We start from the raw sequence: 16,379 nt of genomic DNA, 5'->3' as shown, positions 1-16,379 counted from the left end.
CCTTGACAAAAAAAAAAGAATAAAAGTAGGTTTTCTTTCTTAATTTGCATTTGGCTATAATAATCCAACATGTTTCCTCCCAAATACTCCACAGATACCAAAAAGCAATCATATGTTAAAGAAACAGCAGCGAGAATATGTTTATTTTTCAGTCACATTTTATTTTTTAGTACATTTCAGTTTGTTGAGAGATAAGTAGAGCAGAGGAAAAGGGACCGTCCAATCAGGATTAAGGACAGTGATATACAGTATTGTCTGTACAGCTCAGAGGGTTGAAAATAAGTGAAACATCGTTTTTGTCGTACCACGGCTCCTGTGAGAAGAAGGGTTACACTGAGGGTGGGACATAGCTGCTGTAACCCAACAAATACATGCTTTTCATGGTAAAGCGGACAAACTGATGACATGTTGCCTGTCAGAGTAGCAAAGTAGAGAAGACAGCTACAGGTCAGTAAGTCAGCTGGTTTTTCCTGCGTCCCCCATGTGTCTGTGTGCAAAGTAAAGGTAGAAAACCACTTAGAAAGAGAGGGGTAGCATTTGATATTTGTTTGAAATATTCAATTGTAATTTCTCAAAATGAGCAACTTTCTATATTATCAGTTTACCTGTATAAAATTGGACCTCCAGATTATTTTGGCAAGCAGACAAACTTCTTGGCCGCAGCCAGAAATTTCCTTAAACAACATAATTCATGGCAAACGTTTCAAAGTAATGATGAAGTTTAAAGGAAGAGGAAAGCATTTTGGGAAACACACTCATTCACTTTCTTGGCAAGAGTTAGATGAGAAATTGACACCGCTCTTATATTTGTTGGGTAAATATTGAGTTATATTTATTAGTTCCTTAAAACCAGTTTATCATAAAGACTAGAAATTGGGAATTAGCTTGCCTGTCTGTGTCATAAGGCTGCCAAACAGCACCACCAAAGCTCACTTATTTTTGCATTGTCCGTACAAGAAAAAATGTGATTTTCTGGATGAAAATAATCCACAGTGTTGCCAGATTAACTCAGTGTCTTTCTGCCTAAATGTCACATAATCTGCCTACAAGCACCTCTAAAGACTCCAGAAATTAACTGTTGTTAAATAGGGTGATGATAATGTTTATTTTTAGGCCAACATGGAAGTTGGCCTTGTCCTGGTTCCCTCATCAAAAAACCAATGGGATTTTTCCAATGGATTTTGGACTATTGAAAAAAGTAATATCTGTTATACGTACACATTTGTTCTGTAGGATTATGTGCACAAATGAACAACACTTTGGGGATTTTTGAAGCTTAAATGCTATCATCAGAAGTAGAAAGGTTACGTTAAGAAATAAACTAGACCAAGGTCACATGACTTCAGTGTCCCCACGAGGCTCTCAGACTGTGTTTGGCATGATGACGTTCTCTAGTTTAATTTACCAAGTTTATCTTTTTTTAAGGGATTTAAAGGCTTCAAAATGTATTTCATGCTGTAGAACAAAATCTGAAAATATCTCAGAATTGTGTTAACCACAGATCTCATTTCAGGCGTCTAGCCAAATACCCATTTAGAAAACCCAGTGACCTCGAGAGGAGGGAAGCAGGAGCACTAAAATACTCATTTCCAGGTTTTAAGACTCATTCCTGTAAGTACTCTATAGTGCATCACATATTACCCCCTATTAAACCACAGCATGTCAGTTTTACATCTTGGATTTGTAAGATAATCTCTCAAAATGTGTTTTTCAAAATATGTCTAACTATTATTACGTACATAAAAGTGTAAGAAAATGACAGCAAAATGACAACAGAGCACATATCCTCAGCTTGAGTTTTAGGCTGCAGTTTTGTTGATGGCAACGTCTTTACTGACAGTTGAAGTGAGTCCAGCACTCTTTAAGTATTCTGTGCGTGAAATCAGCCTTAAAACGCCGCCAAGGACTCTGGCAGAGATCACTGTGCAGTGCCAGTAAATCACCCTGTACCTTTCTCTGGAAAAAAGCCAAAAAGCAGATTGCTTTGCTGTCAAACATAAAACTGCTTTCTATCATACGAATGCGTCCCTTGAACCTTGATCCCGTTATATTAGTCCTGAGGTGAATTTTGTCACAATTTTCACATCTTTTGTTTGTGCCAAACTAAGACTCAGATCAAATAAGCGGGAGGGAGAAACTTGACACAGTGGGCTGCCAAAGCCAAAAAAATGCTGCCTTCAAGTTTAGTAAAATCATGTGACTCGCTGGAAGGAAACCAATTTGCTTTACTCACAGACTGCAGTGTCAGTGAGGCCGAAAACATTAACAGTCACTTGTAGACCATTAGCAACTGACTGGGCTGCTGGGAAAGTAGAGACCTCTCGAGTATGAATGTCTTTAATTGCTGGCTGTTTAATTCACACTGATCCAGTTGTGTTTTTACTGGAATCAGCCGATGGTTGTTCCAGGATTAGGCCTAATGGCTATTTTACTCTTAAAATGAATGTGTGTCTATAATAGGAACACAAACATTATGGTAAGCAAAATAATTACTGACAAGAAACAAAAAAATTCATCGAATTTCTGTTCGGTGAAAAAGACATGAGATTTTAGAGACTTGGGATTTTATTGCAACTACTTAAAATAATTGTTCAACATTTTGGGGGAAATACACTTATTTCGTGGTATCAGTCTTCTCATCAGACTCTTAGCAAAGGAAACCAGTAAGCAGATTTCCCCAAATGATTAAGACAATATTTCAGAGATGAAGCAAGATATAACAAGCTGAAAGACATCCAACTGGGTGCTGTACTGCAGGGCAGATACTACGGCATGACGTTCACTTGGTGACATTTTAAAGTGTTTCTGTTGAAAGCAGCAAGCAGAGAAAGTAAAGACTAATTACCGATTTCACTAAAGACTAATGTAATATGAAGCTGAGGGAGTACACTACATTTCCTATGACATCTGGATGTAAAAAAAATCTCACCTCTTCCCCTACTGATACATTCATGTAAAAATAAGATAAGACATGCAGAAGTCTTTGGAGACGTAACAAGAAGGCATACAGTGTGAGAAAATGAAGCAGTGTTTCACAGTTTCCTCACTGTAGTTATGAACTGTGGGGGAAAGGCATTGGATGAATCGATGTTATTAACATGTTCTAATCCCAACTTGTCAAATACTGCCACTTTGTGAGTGTCCTACACGTCTAAATATGACGTGCTAGGTACCCTCTTGCATCAGTTTTGGGCGTTAAGAGACAGTGTGTTATATGCAATATGTCTTTTCAAAATATATTGTCATTTTCAGCCAGTGCATATCACAAAACCTCAAAAAGTGTCTGTGTGATCTTGTCTGATGCCAACGTCCACTGACAAAGCACCATCTAATAATGACACGCCACCATGAAAGGTGCGTCTTGCGTCATTTTCTGATGATGATGGCACTGACAAAGTGCCGTTATTTGACAAATTGGGAGTAAGAAGATATATAGGGGAGGTCATAGCAAAAATCAGCGCAGGCATTCATTAAGGATTGTGTATCAGATTAATGGTCAAAAATAGATGAAAAAATGAAATCAAATCATTTGAAAAGAGAGAAATACAAGGTAGTTTAAAGTTATTCTGGAAAAAAAGGTGCATGGAAATACAAATTTACACCAAGCAATCCAGGTGCTTAAGTTACTTTTAATTGCTAAAAATGCTAAAAGTCTCTCTGTTCCTTGTCGGTGATTAAATGACAATATTTATATTGTAGCAAATACAGTCAGATATGTATGTTTATGTGGCTTACAAAAACAAAACAGATTAATATATTTGGTCCGACACTGATTTCATATGTTAAGTAGTTTTAACGGGAATCTTGAAAACACCTTTATACAACATTTGGCTGTTGCTGAGTGTCTGTTGCCCTAATTCTTGCGTTGTATGCTGCACCGTAGGTAATATTCTGTCATTTTCTGCTTTTTTTAGGTTGATTTAGATTGTTGAATTGCCTTTGTAGCACATTGGTGAATGAAATCACTTAAAAACAGCTAAAGTCAAGAAGGAGTGAGATCTAAGTAAACTTGTTATATTAGGTACGATTATTTTTTAACCATTGAGCTTTTTAGCGGAAACGATTCGTAATTGTTTTATTGTTCGATGGCACACTGTAAATATAATTTGTTCTTTCAGCATTGGGTTGTATTGTAAATGTGCTAACTGGCTAACTAGCATCTTGAATCCATATTGTCAGTCTTCTGGTTTCCTTTTTTGAATGACGAATACAGACCGCCTGCTGATGTGGAGCGTTATTTTCTCTTACGCAGGTGCTAAATGTTCATTCTAGTTGGTTATAGTCTTTGCAGTGTGTTCAAGTGCAACTTTTTGCAGAGACACAGGAAACGTGAGGCGATGCAACAATTGGCCTCGATTGCAACTAGTTCCATGATGTCGGTTTGGTGTGTCTGGGCCTTTAAGGATTTCCACATTCACCACACCCCCAAACAGTGATGTCACTGCAGGTGCATTGTCTTAAGACCATGGCGTTTGGCGCTTTTTCCACTCTAAATTGTATTCTTTTTATCTCAAGGTCTTTAGGGCACTCCTGCAAAAACGTTAGGTGTTCAAGCAGCAAGCACGCATTAAAAAACCATCACGACAGGCCGACCCAAGCTGCTAAAGCACGCGCTGCCCGATCAGGTCCTTAGACTGCATTACTGTATGGTAATTGTTCCTAATAAACTGGCAACTGAGTGTATGTCTCTCCAATTTACATGCATTTATACCATTAAAAACTATCTTCCAATGCTGCATTTACGTTTTTTTGGAATCAGATAGCTACCCAATCCATCCAAAACAGGTTGTAGTTTCTAAGTGTAAGTGGGATCTTTGAACAGCAGACAATTCCAAAGTAACATCGACCTGTAGCATTGGAGCATATTAAAAAGAAAAGTAAAGGTCTGATGAGATATTACACTTGCGCACACACATAAAAAAGGCATATAAACCACTTTCTCACAGCAAATTTAACCTTGTAGTTTCTCCGTACCTGTATCTGTGTTAGGTTGAATCAATGCCAATTTGACTTCCTTTGCATGATTATATTGTCCGTGCATTGCGGATAATGTGGTTCTTTTGTGGAGTCCGTGGTCTGGTCCCTCTCTGTTGCTTTCAAGAAATAAGTTATCTCCATCATAATTCCAAAATGAGGCTCCACGCTTGGGGTGGACTTGGCTCTTAAGGTGCTTTCTGGCTCCGACACTCGTTTAAGTCCACCTTAACATGTCATAGTTAAAGGCAGACAGTTAGGAGTTGTTAGTCCAAGTCCACCTCTGTCAGTTAAGCTGTACACATTGTCTCGTCCTGCTTAAGGAGTCCATTAGGAACTGGATGGGTGACAATGTTTTGTTATAGTGCGGTATTTAGCAGAATGATAGTGGATAATAATTATTTCGTCAATGTCATTGAGCTCGCTGGAGACCTAAATTGCTTTGAAATAAATAATGAAATAATGTGGCAACAAAATCACAGCACTGGGAAGGAAATCAGTCTTCCCGTGTTGAATTTAGGACCTCCAGGACTCCTCCATTGACCTCTGATCGTGGAATGTGGAGCAAAATATCAGCACAAGAGAAATCTAAAGGCGCCGACTCAAGTTTTTCGAATGATATGTGCTGGAAGGAAACCAACGTAAAAGTGATATTCGTATGTGATCATGTAATTGCATATTGGAGGAGAGGAGAAGTTTGAAAAGTTGTGGGAGGCGAGATGAAGGAGGCGATGACGGGAGAAAGAAAGACTAGTCCAGAGTGTCATTTGGCGGAGAACCAAAATGGATCCTCTTTCTAAGGCCTTTCTAAGACTTTCAAGGAGGGATTATCCAAAACAAAACTAAAGGAACTGAATCATGGGAGCCCTCGCAAGTAAATCTGTGATCCTTCCTCTCCGAGAAATAAAACAGAAACAGGCACAACCCTTCAGCTCTCCACCCGTGTTCAAGGTGATCTTCTCCGCCATCTACCTTCATTGAAAGTCCTTCTGTATCCAGTCCGAACAAAGAACAACAGAGGGCTACCAACAGTCTCAGTCAGACGGCTGACACTTCAGTCCGTCAGCCGCTCTCCTCTGAATCCTTCCTGGATCGCTCCCCGTTTCACCTTCAGTCCCAAAACTCTTCCCAGATCAACACAGACAGCGGCGGTCACTCTTGGTCACTTCCTCCGAGGAGTGCACCACATTGGGGACAAACCCGCTCTTAACGCCCTCCCAGCCCTCCTGGATTGTGATATCGCCGGACCGCACCAGGGCGAAGATGTCTCTGGTCAGCTCGGTGAAGGCGTGCTCCACGTTGATGGCGTCACGGGCTGACGTCTCCACATAGCGCATCCCGTACGCCCCCGCCAGCTTCTCTGCTTCTTGGCGGGTCACCTAGAAGATCAAGATGAAATGAGGTGAAAGTTGTTCTTTTTTGGGTTTTTTGTTGTTTTGCATCTCAGTGTAGATGCATGTCTCAGTGGATTGTGTCCCTGTAGATATTTTGAGAGTTTTCATAGCTGCTTTGTGTCTTTTTGTTGTCATTTTGTGTTTCTTTATGGTCACTTAGTGTCTCTTTGTGTAGTCATTTTGTGTTTCCTTATGGTCATTTTGGTCATTTTTTCCCTTTTACAGTGTCATTGTTAGTCTATTTGTGTCTCTTTGCAGCATTTAATATGTCTTTATAATATTTTTGTGTCTTTTTGTGGTTATTTTGGTCAGTATGTGTCCAGTAGTGCCCACAGGCCTATGCAGTCATTCATCCAAGGCTACAGTGTGCAGGAACAATACCGTTTACCAACTCAACCACAAAACTGAACAGAAACTACAAATCATCTGCTCTGAGTAGCACTTACGATTTTGAAAAGTGATAAGTAGCTAGTAAATGATCTTTCCAGCTCAACATTAATTAATGAGAGTGAACAGATCAAGATCAGAATAAGCTGTCTGAGACGGGAAATCTTACATCATTTTCTGCCTCATTCAATTTGAATCCTGCTTCTGCAACATCATCTCATCAGCGTACTCGACACTCTGTTGTGCAGTGTTTTGCAGTGTCATCCTGTAAAGTCTACATTTCAGTAGTGATATTTTTGTCTGCAAGCTGCCCCGAGACAATTGAACAAACGACGATGACTTGCCTCTGATCCAAATGTGTGCTGATCTAAATGTGAACAGTTATTTTTATACTGCAGACTTTAATTAAACTGCATGTTACATAACATTCAAAACCATCCCCAGCAACACATTTTAACCAAAAAAAATCTCACAAATATTACTGTGTTCCCATTTACACACCTGGCGCTGTGCCTCCAGATCACACTTGTGGCCGACCAATAGGAAGACGATGCTATGGGGCTGGACGTGGCTGCGCGCCTCCTCCAGCCAATCGTGGACGTTCTGGAAAGAGCGGCGGTTGGTGATGTCAAACAGGAGGAGCCCGCCCACCGAGTTACGGTAGTAAGCCCTGGTGATGGACCTGCAGAGGTTGCAAAATTGAGGAGAAAGTACAGATCAGATTAATCTGTTAAAGCCCTGACCCGTTAGTGTGTCCACTCCTGTTTAGTTTATTTGATAATAGTACATTTATGCACAAGAAACCAGATGCTCAGTTTAGCGTTTGTAACAAACCGCTGATTTGCAAAACATGTGCACAGGATGCTTTCCATTCTCACAGGGCACAAAGGCATACAAGCAGTTTACAATGTTAAAGATTTACCACCCAATTTTTTTTTTTAGTAATTCTTCAAACAGCAAGTCCTTAATTTCAGACAAAAGCAGGCTTTTCATTTCCTATCAGCGACTGTCAGTTTCAATTACGGGGAGAGGAAGACATGATCGATGTGATGGATCCAGTGGGAAAACTAATCCGAGTAAGAAACTGATGACAGAAGGTGTGAAAGAAAGAGAAGAAGCAGAGGTGATGCAGGTGTCGGGCGGAGGAGCTGAGAAGTTGGGAACAAAATTAGATGTAAAGGAAGATGTTAGACGCAGACTGCTATTAAACTGAGTCAATTAGAAATATGTAGTCATTACTGAATTTACAGTTTATTGGCTGTAGAGTTTAATATTTCTTTGATTAATTCATATGTCTAGAAGCTGATGCGTGTTGACATGAGGGTGCTGAGCTGTGTGAAAGATGATGCCTAAAAAAATATGATCTGGATCATATTGCTAGATATTGTGACCAGTTTTGTGTGCTTTACATAGCATATTTTAGAACAGGGAAAGTGATATTTGAAAAGAAATTTCCTTGAAGAGTAAAATAAGTAGAAACAGCTGTCATAAAATTGTAGGATAATTACATTTTTTCTGATTACAGGCCATTTTATAGTTCCTTTTGAGTGGGTAGTTAATTTTACTTTTAATGCATTTTTATCAGTATCCTTACTAAATTAAATTGAATATAAAATATATTTCAAATCATGTTTTTTTCATATTTTTTGTGTGGTGTCTATTTTAGATATTTTAGAAAAAGGAAAGTATTATTTTTTAAAAAAAAGTTCCTTGGAGAGCAAAATAAGTTGAAATAACTGTCAAAAAAATGCAGGATTATTACAGATTTTCTGATTAATGACTGTTTTACAGTTTGTTCACAAGAGATGAGCTTATTTCCTTTTGAGTGTGTAATTAATTTTACTTTTATTGCATTTGTATCAGAATCTTTACTCATTTAGATTTAATATAAAATATATATCAACACTGCCAGCAGTCAAAGTATCTACAATGAATAAATATGCAAACTTTATTACAGAAATGTAAATATTGACCATCAAAAGTTAAAACCGCAATTGTGTCGTCTGATTTTACAAAACGAACACTGCGGCCTCGTCTGGGAGGAGAACTGCTGCTAGATTTTGACAAGATGTGACACCCTGCATGAACACAAACGCACACCAACCCCCTTATGATGCGTCTATCTTCCCGGAGTGTCCTCGCAGAGAGAACGTCAACATAAATATAACGAGGAGGAAAATTACAGACTCGAGGCAGAGATGGAAAGAGAGACGTGTCATGAAAGAGGAAGAGGGGAGGATTAGTCAACGGAGAAGATACAGCGAGAGAGGAGGTGGCAGAAATTCAGAAGCAGCGAGTGATTCATTTGATTCGACACACATACAGATATAGAATATTTATATATTTATGGAAGAGAGGACTACACAGATGAAACAGTGACTAAGACGAGATGTGAGGTGGATTCAACTATACCCATTCGTAGGAGCAGGAGAAAAACATCAACTACTGTGTCACAAAATCCTAAAATATGCAGAATTCTCAGTGGATCTTCAATATTTTCCCAAAATGGCCACAGTACACGAATCAAAATAGCAACCTTGGAGGACTCACGAAAGGATACCGGGGAGTTTTAAACCTGCTGCTAAATTTATACTAAATTCAAAATACATTGAGACACAGGAAGGACAACTTGTATAAAGAAAATAATGATTGATAATTTGTTGATGGCAAGACAAATATTAAATATATTTTTTGTCACAGTAATCAATACCCAATTCAAGATGAATAAAGACATAAAAGAGACAAGTAGTAACCTTGTTTTTTTTCCCGATAATCTTTTTGTCTATTTATTTCCGAAAGTACAAAGTAATACCGTTTTCCTTCATGTCTTCAAAAAGATACTTTCGTCCAACAGTCCAAAATCCCCAAATAATTTGTGAGAAAGACAAAACTCTTCAAAATGGCCGAGTGATGTTTGTATTCTGGGTGTAATTTTTTTTCTTTCTGATTGGTACTTTGGTCTCAGATGAGGGGATGTGTCATGGTTGCCATGGAGACACTAATCATGCTGACAGGTGAGACCAGTCCCCTTCTGTCAGGATGATGAGTGTGTGTGTGTGTGGGTGTGTGTGTGTGTGTGTGTGTGTGTGTACAAGCATGTGTGAAGATGCAGTTTAGTCCATGAGACATACATCATACCAGCTATGTTATATGATCTCCCTCGACACGCTGATGATGGAATATTTGCATGTTAGACGCTCAGATACAAAGGTGAGGAGCTTTTATGAGACACACCGCTGTTGTGCGGACAGACGTTGGCTGCTGCAGGGTTTGAATCCAACCAATTTATCAACATGTTTTCTAACTTGAGGCTCAAATTGGGTTTTTTCTTTAATTCTTCTGATGCATCATTGGCTGCATTTTACATGACAGCTCCCTAAAAACAAGGTAATAAAGGGGTGGTATCTTGGAGACATACTGAGGTAATACTGCTGCAGTTACAGAGGTAATAGTTTAGTTATATTCTAACAGTAGTGGTAATATACTGTAGGTTTGTTTGTATCCGCAGAAGCTAATGTCTCTTTGTTGTTTTTTTTTGTTGTCTTTTTGTGGTAACTCTTTGTAGTCGTTCCTTCTCTTTTTGAGGTTATTTTGCAATTCATTTGTGTCTGTCTTTGTAGTCTTTTTGTGTCTCTGCACTTGTGACTCATCATTTTCTGTGATCAGTAACGATTCCAGAGTCACACGATGATCATTGTTTGCATTTTTAAAATAAATTGTGTGCACTGCAAATAGCTGAATGTACTTTTTTTTCATTAAAATGTGGAAGTTTTTAGGGCACTATATAGGGCATACATTTCACACTTGAATAATATTGTGGACAGTAAACACAGAGCATGACTGCAGTAAATATGGAGTGATTATCAGACACAGTCTGCTTTTGCTTTCTTAACTTTGCACCTTAATTTCCACTACGGATATGCCTGCTTTTAACATGCAAAGCGATCTAATAAGCCAGAATATATAGAAACTAATCTTATATTGTAGATAAACATCACATACAGTGTTTCTCATCTGTGTTTTCAGTAGCTTCACAGATGACCCCAGTGCTGTCATTATGACCTCCCGTCTTAAGGTAACTTCTAAATTAAGTTTCTCACAGCGCTTCTTATAACAGCATGAAATGAAACCACCTTTCCTCCAGAGCAGGTTTACTTTAGAGGCAGAATCATCTGTGCCATTCAAATTTACCCTGGTTGAATTAAAGATATTAAGAGCACCGTCATGTGTTTACATTTTAGAAACAAACCCTCCAGTCGTTTTCTCCGCTTGTATCACCTCAAACCTCATTTAAATAACTGCTGTGTCTTTTTGTGCCGGCAAACAACTTAGTCACAGGTAATTCGAGTTTTGAGACCTCAAGGCTATGTGGTTAAACTCTAAGTATTTCCTGATATTCAGAACTAATCATCCAGTTTTTTTTTTTTATTAATAAATTTGGGACAGAGAATACTGACATATTAAGTGCATGGTTTTTCCAATAGATATATGAATCTTTCCTGGAGAATTTATTAAAATTGCACAATTTTGAAACTAGTTGTGTCTGGTGATAACTGTTAATTAAATATCAAATATTTCTGATCTTGTAAGAATGTTATTTAAAAAAAAGATGTTAACATATCTCTGTGAGAAAAAAAAATTCACTTCAACAAAAATGGTCAAAGGTCAGCTACAAGCCTTTTTACACTGAAAAAAAGTTTCAGTTCTGTAATACAACTCTTCTCCAATTCAAAATCCACAAGATACAGGGAAACATGTGAGACTCTTTCAGTTTCGACATAAATCAGAATTATAATTAACCACAAGTTCCTCATTGTGGACATTTGTTGTGCTAAATGGCCATGATTCTGCACTGCATTTCCCAGAGATCACCTGTGTAGTCTGAATACTCTGACATATTTTCGTTGAACTTTCTTGTTTTGAGTTTCTGTTTGATTTGTCGGTCAGCTGCTCACACTGACTACCCAGTTCTTCTTTGTGTGTTGACTCTAAATATAGTGTTGTTGCAGTAACATAGTGCATTACCTCCTGATTGTGCATGGCTGATTTTATTAGCATGCATAATAATATTTTTCTTCTATTCTCTTGTCGTCATGTTTTTATTAAAATATTACAAAACATTACACAATAATGAGTCCAGTGGTTAAATATAACTGTGTGCATTTACTAAAGTACAAATCTGAGGTATTTGTGTTATAGTTACTCCACTGCAATCCAGAGCAAAATAGTGTAGGCTATAAATGATAACAAAAAAAAATTCACTTTTGACAGTTATTGTAAGTTACCGTGCCATTAATTATGATACATTTCTTTTGGATAAACACCCCAAAAATATGTAGTTAGTATAAATTACAGTATACAATAACAAACTAAACAAGCTAATAATTATCCTATTATTATTATTATTATTATTATTATTATTATTATTATTATTATTATCATTAGTAGATACTTAATGATTTTATGTCTTTTATTATATATATATATATATATATATAAAAATATATATATACACTTTTTTTTTTTTTTTTTTTACAGTGTATTGCTACTTTTGAGTAGCCTACTACTTTCACTTCCTCAAACAAAAAACACAGTTTAGCTCTACAGGTGCACACTATGATCACTACTGTTACATTATAGTAATATCATGAAGTAAAACTCATATATTACAGTATATAAAACTCACTGTAATAATAGTGTAACTTTCTCCCGCACACACACACACACTTACACACACACCCAGCTGTTCTCACCTGAAGCGCTCCTGACCCGCGGTGTCCCAGATCTGCAGCTTGATCCTCTTGCCGGGCTCGATCTCGACCAGCCTCGAGAAGAAGTCCACGCCGACGGTCGGGTCCGACACCTGGGCGAAGCGTCCCTCCGTGAACCGCCGGATCAGACACGACTTGCCCACCGTGGAGTCCCCGATGACGATCAGCCGGAACTGATAGAGCCATATCGCCTCCATGACTTGGCTGTGCCTGTCTGTCGCTCTCAGCGGGCTGTCTGTCTGTCTGCAGGTCTGCTGCGGGGCGAGGCGCGTGCGGGAGCGCGTGCGTGGACAGAGAGAGCGAAAGCATTAGATTATCCCGCTATATTTTTGTAAATAAGTGGCCTACTTTTACTGAAGTGATTTTGGCTTTTTTATTTCTCAAAATATTTCTCAAAATTAGCAGCACTTTTTGTGTGCATGTATATTCAAATAATATATTGCCAATACCTTATTTAAACATTATAAAATCGTTTAAAATGTGCATAAACACTAAAGAGAGCCTGTCTTTGAAATTCTTGCTGGAGTTTCTCTTTACAGCAGCAATCTTTCCATGCCATCAGGGATTATATTGTAACTATTGAATGCAAACACAGAAAAGTCATTCTGAAACAACACACATTCCTCTGTGACTGTAATATAACCTTTTATTACCAACATCACACACATGACTGTGCTTCATTGTATTCAGTGCGTGATTCAATTAAAACCACGAGATATGAGAGAAAATCCTCTTATGCTTTTTTTTCGTCACTCCATGGCGTCAATTGATGTTTTAATAAGCCTGCTTTTTGGATTATTGGCCATAGCTTGGCTTTGGCATTTGAACGTATGACCTTCCAAATAATTAAGCAGTGCTCTGCTGGCTTGTTTAGCCTATATATTGGGACAATAGTAACATTTTTGACATGCATTTAGACATGACACTTTTTCACAATAAGTTTTCACATTTTAGCCTTATTTACTGAAACTGTCACTTTTTCTGAAAGAAGTACATGACATAGGTGGGAAAAAAAATCATGTCCCTCCCCACTCTTACTATTGTTTCAAGGTTCTGCTACTGCATTGTCTATTTATTGCCTCATTTTTTTTTCCAAAAACATATTTCAGTGTACTGTTTAGCTGTGAAATGAGAACATTTGTTCTCATTTCCCGGCTGCCATATTGGAAACTGTCAGTCTGACAAACTCAGTATCACCAATCAGCTCACAAATGTTCTCATGTTACAGCAAAACAGTACACTATATGTTTCTGAAAACATTTGATGCCGAAAAAGACAATGCAGCGACAGAATCCGGATTCAGATTTGATAAGCGCTGCCTATAGTCTGACAGTTTCACCACACACGCAGTTAATGACATAACTGACAGCTTCATTAGATGCTCCTTGGTTCTGATTGGTTGTTTTCGTTCACATTTAGTACAGCCATTAGAAATGCTGTAAGACTTTACTTGAGTATTTTTATTCTATGTTACATTGTACTTCTACTCTACAACTACTGAATCGTTACAGTTACTTTTTGCACATAAAAACACATGATATACTTATATGATATGAAGCAGTACACAAAGTATCTAAAATTAGCTCCACATTGACAAACTAGGTGGATTTCAGAGGAATTTCTTAAGACACATTTTAGTTTGTTTACCTTTTTGTTTTGTTAACCCAATTCTGCACTAAGTGGAAAAGAGCCATATGTAAAAACAAAAAATCCTTAAGAAACTGTTTGGATGCAGACTTTTTTTTCTTGTATTGCATGGCAGAGCTGTTAAACTGAAGCATATACACTGGATTGATTTTAATAACTCTAAAGTACTTGAAGTGTGAATTGTGCCGCTGTATTATCCAGGTAAATGCAAATATCACATTGGGACTAAGTATCAGCAACAAAAAAACTTGATCAGGACATCTCTATACTTAAATAACATTTTGAATTAAGGACTTTAACTGGTAATGGGGCATTTGGAGTATTTACTCCAAATTTACTCCTGGAGTTTTTACTCGCAGATCTTTTCCCACTGTATATCCAGATTAAAAGAAAAATATGGATATTCAAAGAAATTCTGTTTACTGTTATGCAGCCATGGAGGTTGTGGAAGTAAAGCCAACCTCAACACAGCACAAGAGTAAAGTGGATAATGTTTTGATGCAAAAAGAGGAGAAATTGGTCTTAAATAGTGTAACTTTACAAGCTTTTGCACATGTTGTAGCCTGTGACCAGGCCACCAGGCGGGCAGGGAGCCAGACACATGCAGCCTCCCATCACCCCCTGCGTGTCTCTGTGGAGTCGGGTTGCGTAGCTCGGTCGGTATGCAAACATTAGTGGCCGAATCCCCGGTGAATAGCAGCCTTGTGGGCTCTCACACCGGATGCGATTGGCCAATTTAGAGAGGATATCACATATCCACCATTTCAGTTAAAGTGTAGCCTATTATCTCGTGTAGTAGCACACTTTGTAATGACATGATGCTGTGAAATATTTGTGTCAATTTGCATATCTTGCGTAGAGTATCAGGGTGGACTCCACGCGCATAAAACGCCTTGGAGTAGAGATTTTGTTTTTACTGCAGGCTATTATTAGACCACATCACGACTGAAACTAGGCCTTTTTAAGGGAATACACTTTCATGATAAATACAGAAATACAGACTACATGGCAAAAAGAAAACAGCCTACTTGGAGCAGGAGCGGACTTTAGGCCAGAATGGTTGCTCTGTTTCCTCACGCCGTTCAGGACCAGGCTGATGTGGGCTCCATGGCACCGACAGGTCTGGCTAAATCGATCCTCAGGACGCAGCGTTAACACCCGAAACCTCCCCAAAGCCTCGATGTTTTCCTAAAAGCCCGAAAACAGACGCTGGCGCACGCACAGCAGGCCCTGCTGGGCTGATTTCCTTGTTGATGCCAGGCCCGATCGAGAAAGAAAAACGCATCCAGAGCAGGTGCAACAGAGGAGGGGAAAAAACCGATCTTGCGCTTTCACCCGGAAACACGAATAAACCACCGATTCGCTACTCTTGTGTGTTCACACACAGAGGCGCGCGGATGTTTATGAGGGCAGGATGCTCGCTGTCAGAGGGGGAATCCCGCCGTATCACTTGTGTGTTTGCTGTGTGTTTGTGGGGTTTCGCTGCTGATGAAATGGCAGCAGTAGCAGCAGCATCATATAGCCTGACTCATCCCGCATCAGTACCACTGCCGTAAAGGACCGTGCAGAGGCGCAACACTGAAGGAAAACCACTGTGGTCGATCTTAGAGTTTCGGCGGATGGTGAAGAAAATAACAAATGAAGTATCAGTTAAAAAGAATAAAAATATTATTATTATTATTATTATTATTATTATTATTATTATTATTATTATTATTATTATTAGGCTATTATCATCATCATCATACTTATTGCTATTACTATTGAATATTATCAACATAAAACAGTGGGACTAAAGAATACTAAATCCTGCAATATGATTTTAGGGACATGAAAAGGCTTTAAATTCACGGATGCCTATCAAAAGTAGAGACGTTTTAAAATTAAGATAATTGTGACTTTTTGTTATATTATAGTGTTTGTTTCATGAGTGGTCGTGCTGTGATACAAGAAGGAAGCTGCACACTCACTGCGCCAGTGCGCGCTCCATGTGCGCACGCATCAGTGCGCAGACACGGAACTAGACGAACTGCAGGGTGGGAAATGTAGTTTTTAAACGTGCAGCAAGGAGTATCGTGTGTGCAAACGTGCGTGTGTGTGATGTAATTGTGAGGGGCAACTTCTTTCATAAAGATCAAGAGATTTTTTTTTTTTGCTTATTTAACCTTTAAGGAGTTTCAAGGTTTTGATTCAAGGTTGAGTTAAT

At 38.5% G+C, this 16,379-nt stretch overlaps 1 protein-coding gene across 2 annotated transcripts; it reads right to left on the bottom strand.

Moving 5' to 3' along the window:
- Window positions 1–126: 126 nt before the first annotated feature.
- Window positions 127–15,713, bottom strand: rab39bb (RAB39B, member RAS oncogene family b). Of its 2 annotated transcripts, none has more exons than XM_088074009.1 (4): window positions 15,202–15,713; window positions 12,509–12,777; window positions 7,257–7,437; window positions 127–6,353 (listed from the first exon to the last, which is right to left on the bottom strand). In XM_088074009.1, the coding sequence occupies exons 2-4, from the start codon at window positions 12,721–12,723 to the stop codon at window positions 6,108–6,110; spliced, it is 642 nt and encodes a 213-aa protein (XP_087930135.1). In that variant the 5' UTR covers window positions 12,724–12,777; window positions 15,202–15,713; the 3' UTR covers window positions 127–6,107. The 2 variants fall into 2 exon arrangements, with proteins under 2 accessions (XP_087930135.1, XP_042368534.1); XM_042512600.2 differs by having other exon boundaries at window positions 12,509–12,780; window positions 15,202–15,711.
- Window positions 15,714–16,379: the final 666 nt, after the last annotated feature.

The sequence above is a fragment of the Plectropomus leopardus genome, chromosome 23 (assembly GCF_026936395.1).
Source record: "Plectropomus leopardus strain MGB_pleo_1.0 chromosome 23, ASM2693639v1, whole genome shotgun sequence".
NCBI lineage: Eukaryota > Metazoa > Chordata > Actinopteri > Perciformes > Serranidae > Plectropomus > Plectropomus leopardus.
The sequence above is the reverse complement of the archived record's forward strand: the minus strand, read 5'-3'. Positions and strand labels throughout refer to the sequence as shown.

Bases quoted from the DNA above. Each gene is read 5' to 3' on its own strand.
- rab39bb (XM_088074009.1), bottom strand. From the start codon at position 12,723: ATGGAGGCGATATGGCTCTATCAGTTCCGGCTGATCGTCATCGGGGAC. The intron at 7,438-12,508 runs GTGAGAACAGCT...CAACCTCTGCAG, and splicing joins GCGGGTCAGGAGCGCTTCAG to GTCCATCACCAGGGCTTACT. The intron at 6,354-7,256 runs GTGTGTAAATGG...TTGATCTTCTAG, and splicing joins ATCTGGAGGCACAGCGCCAG to GTGACCCGCCAAGAAGCAGA.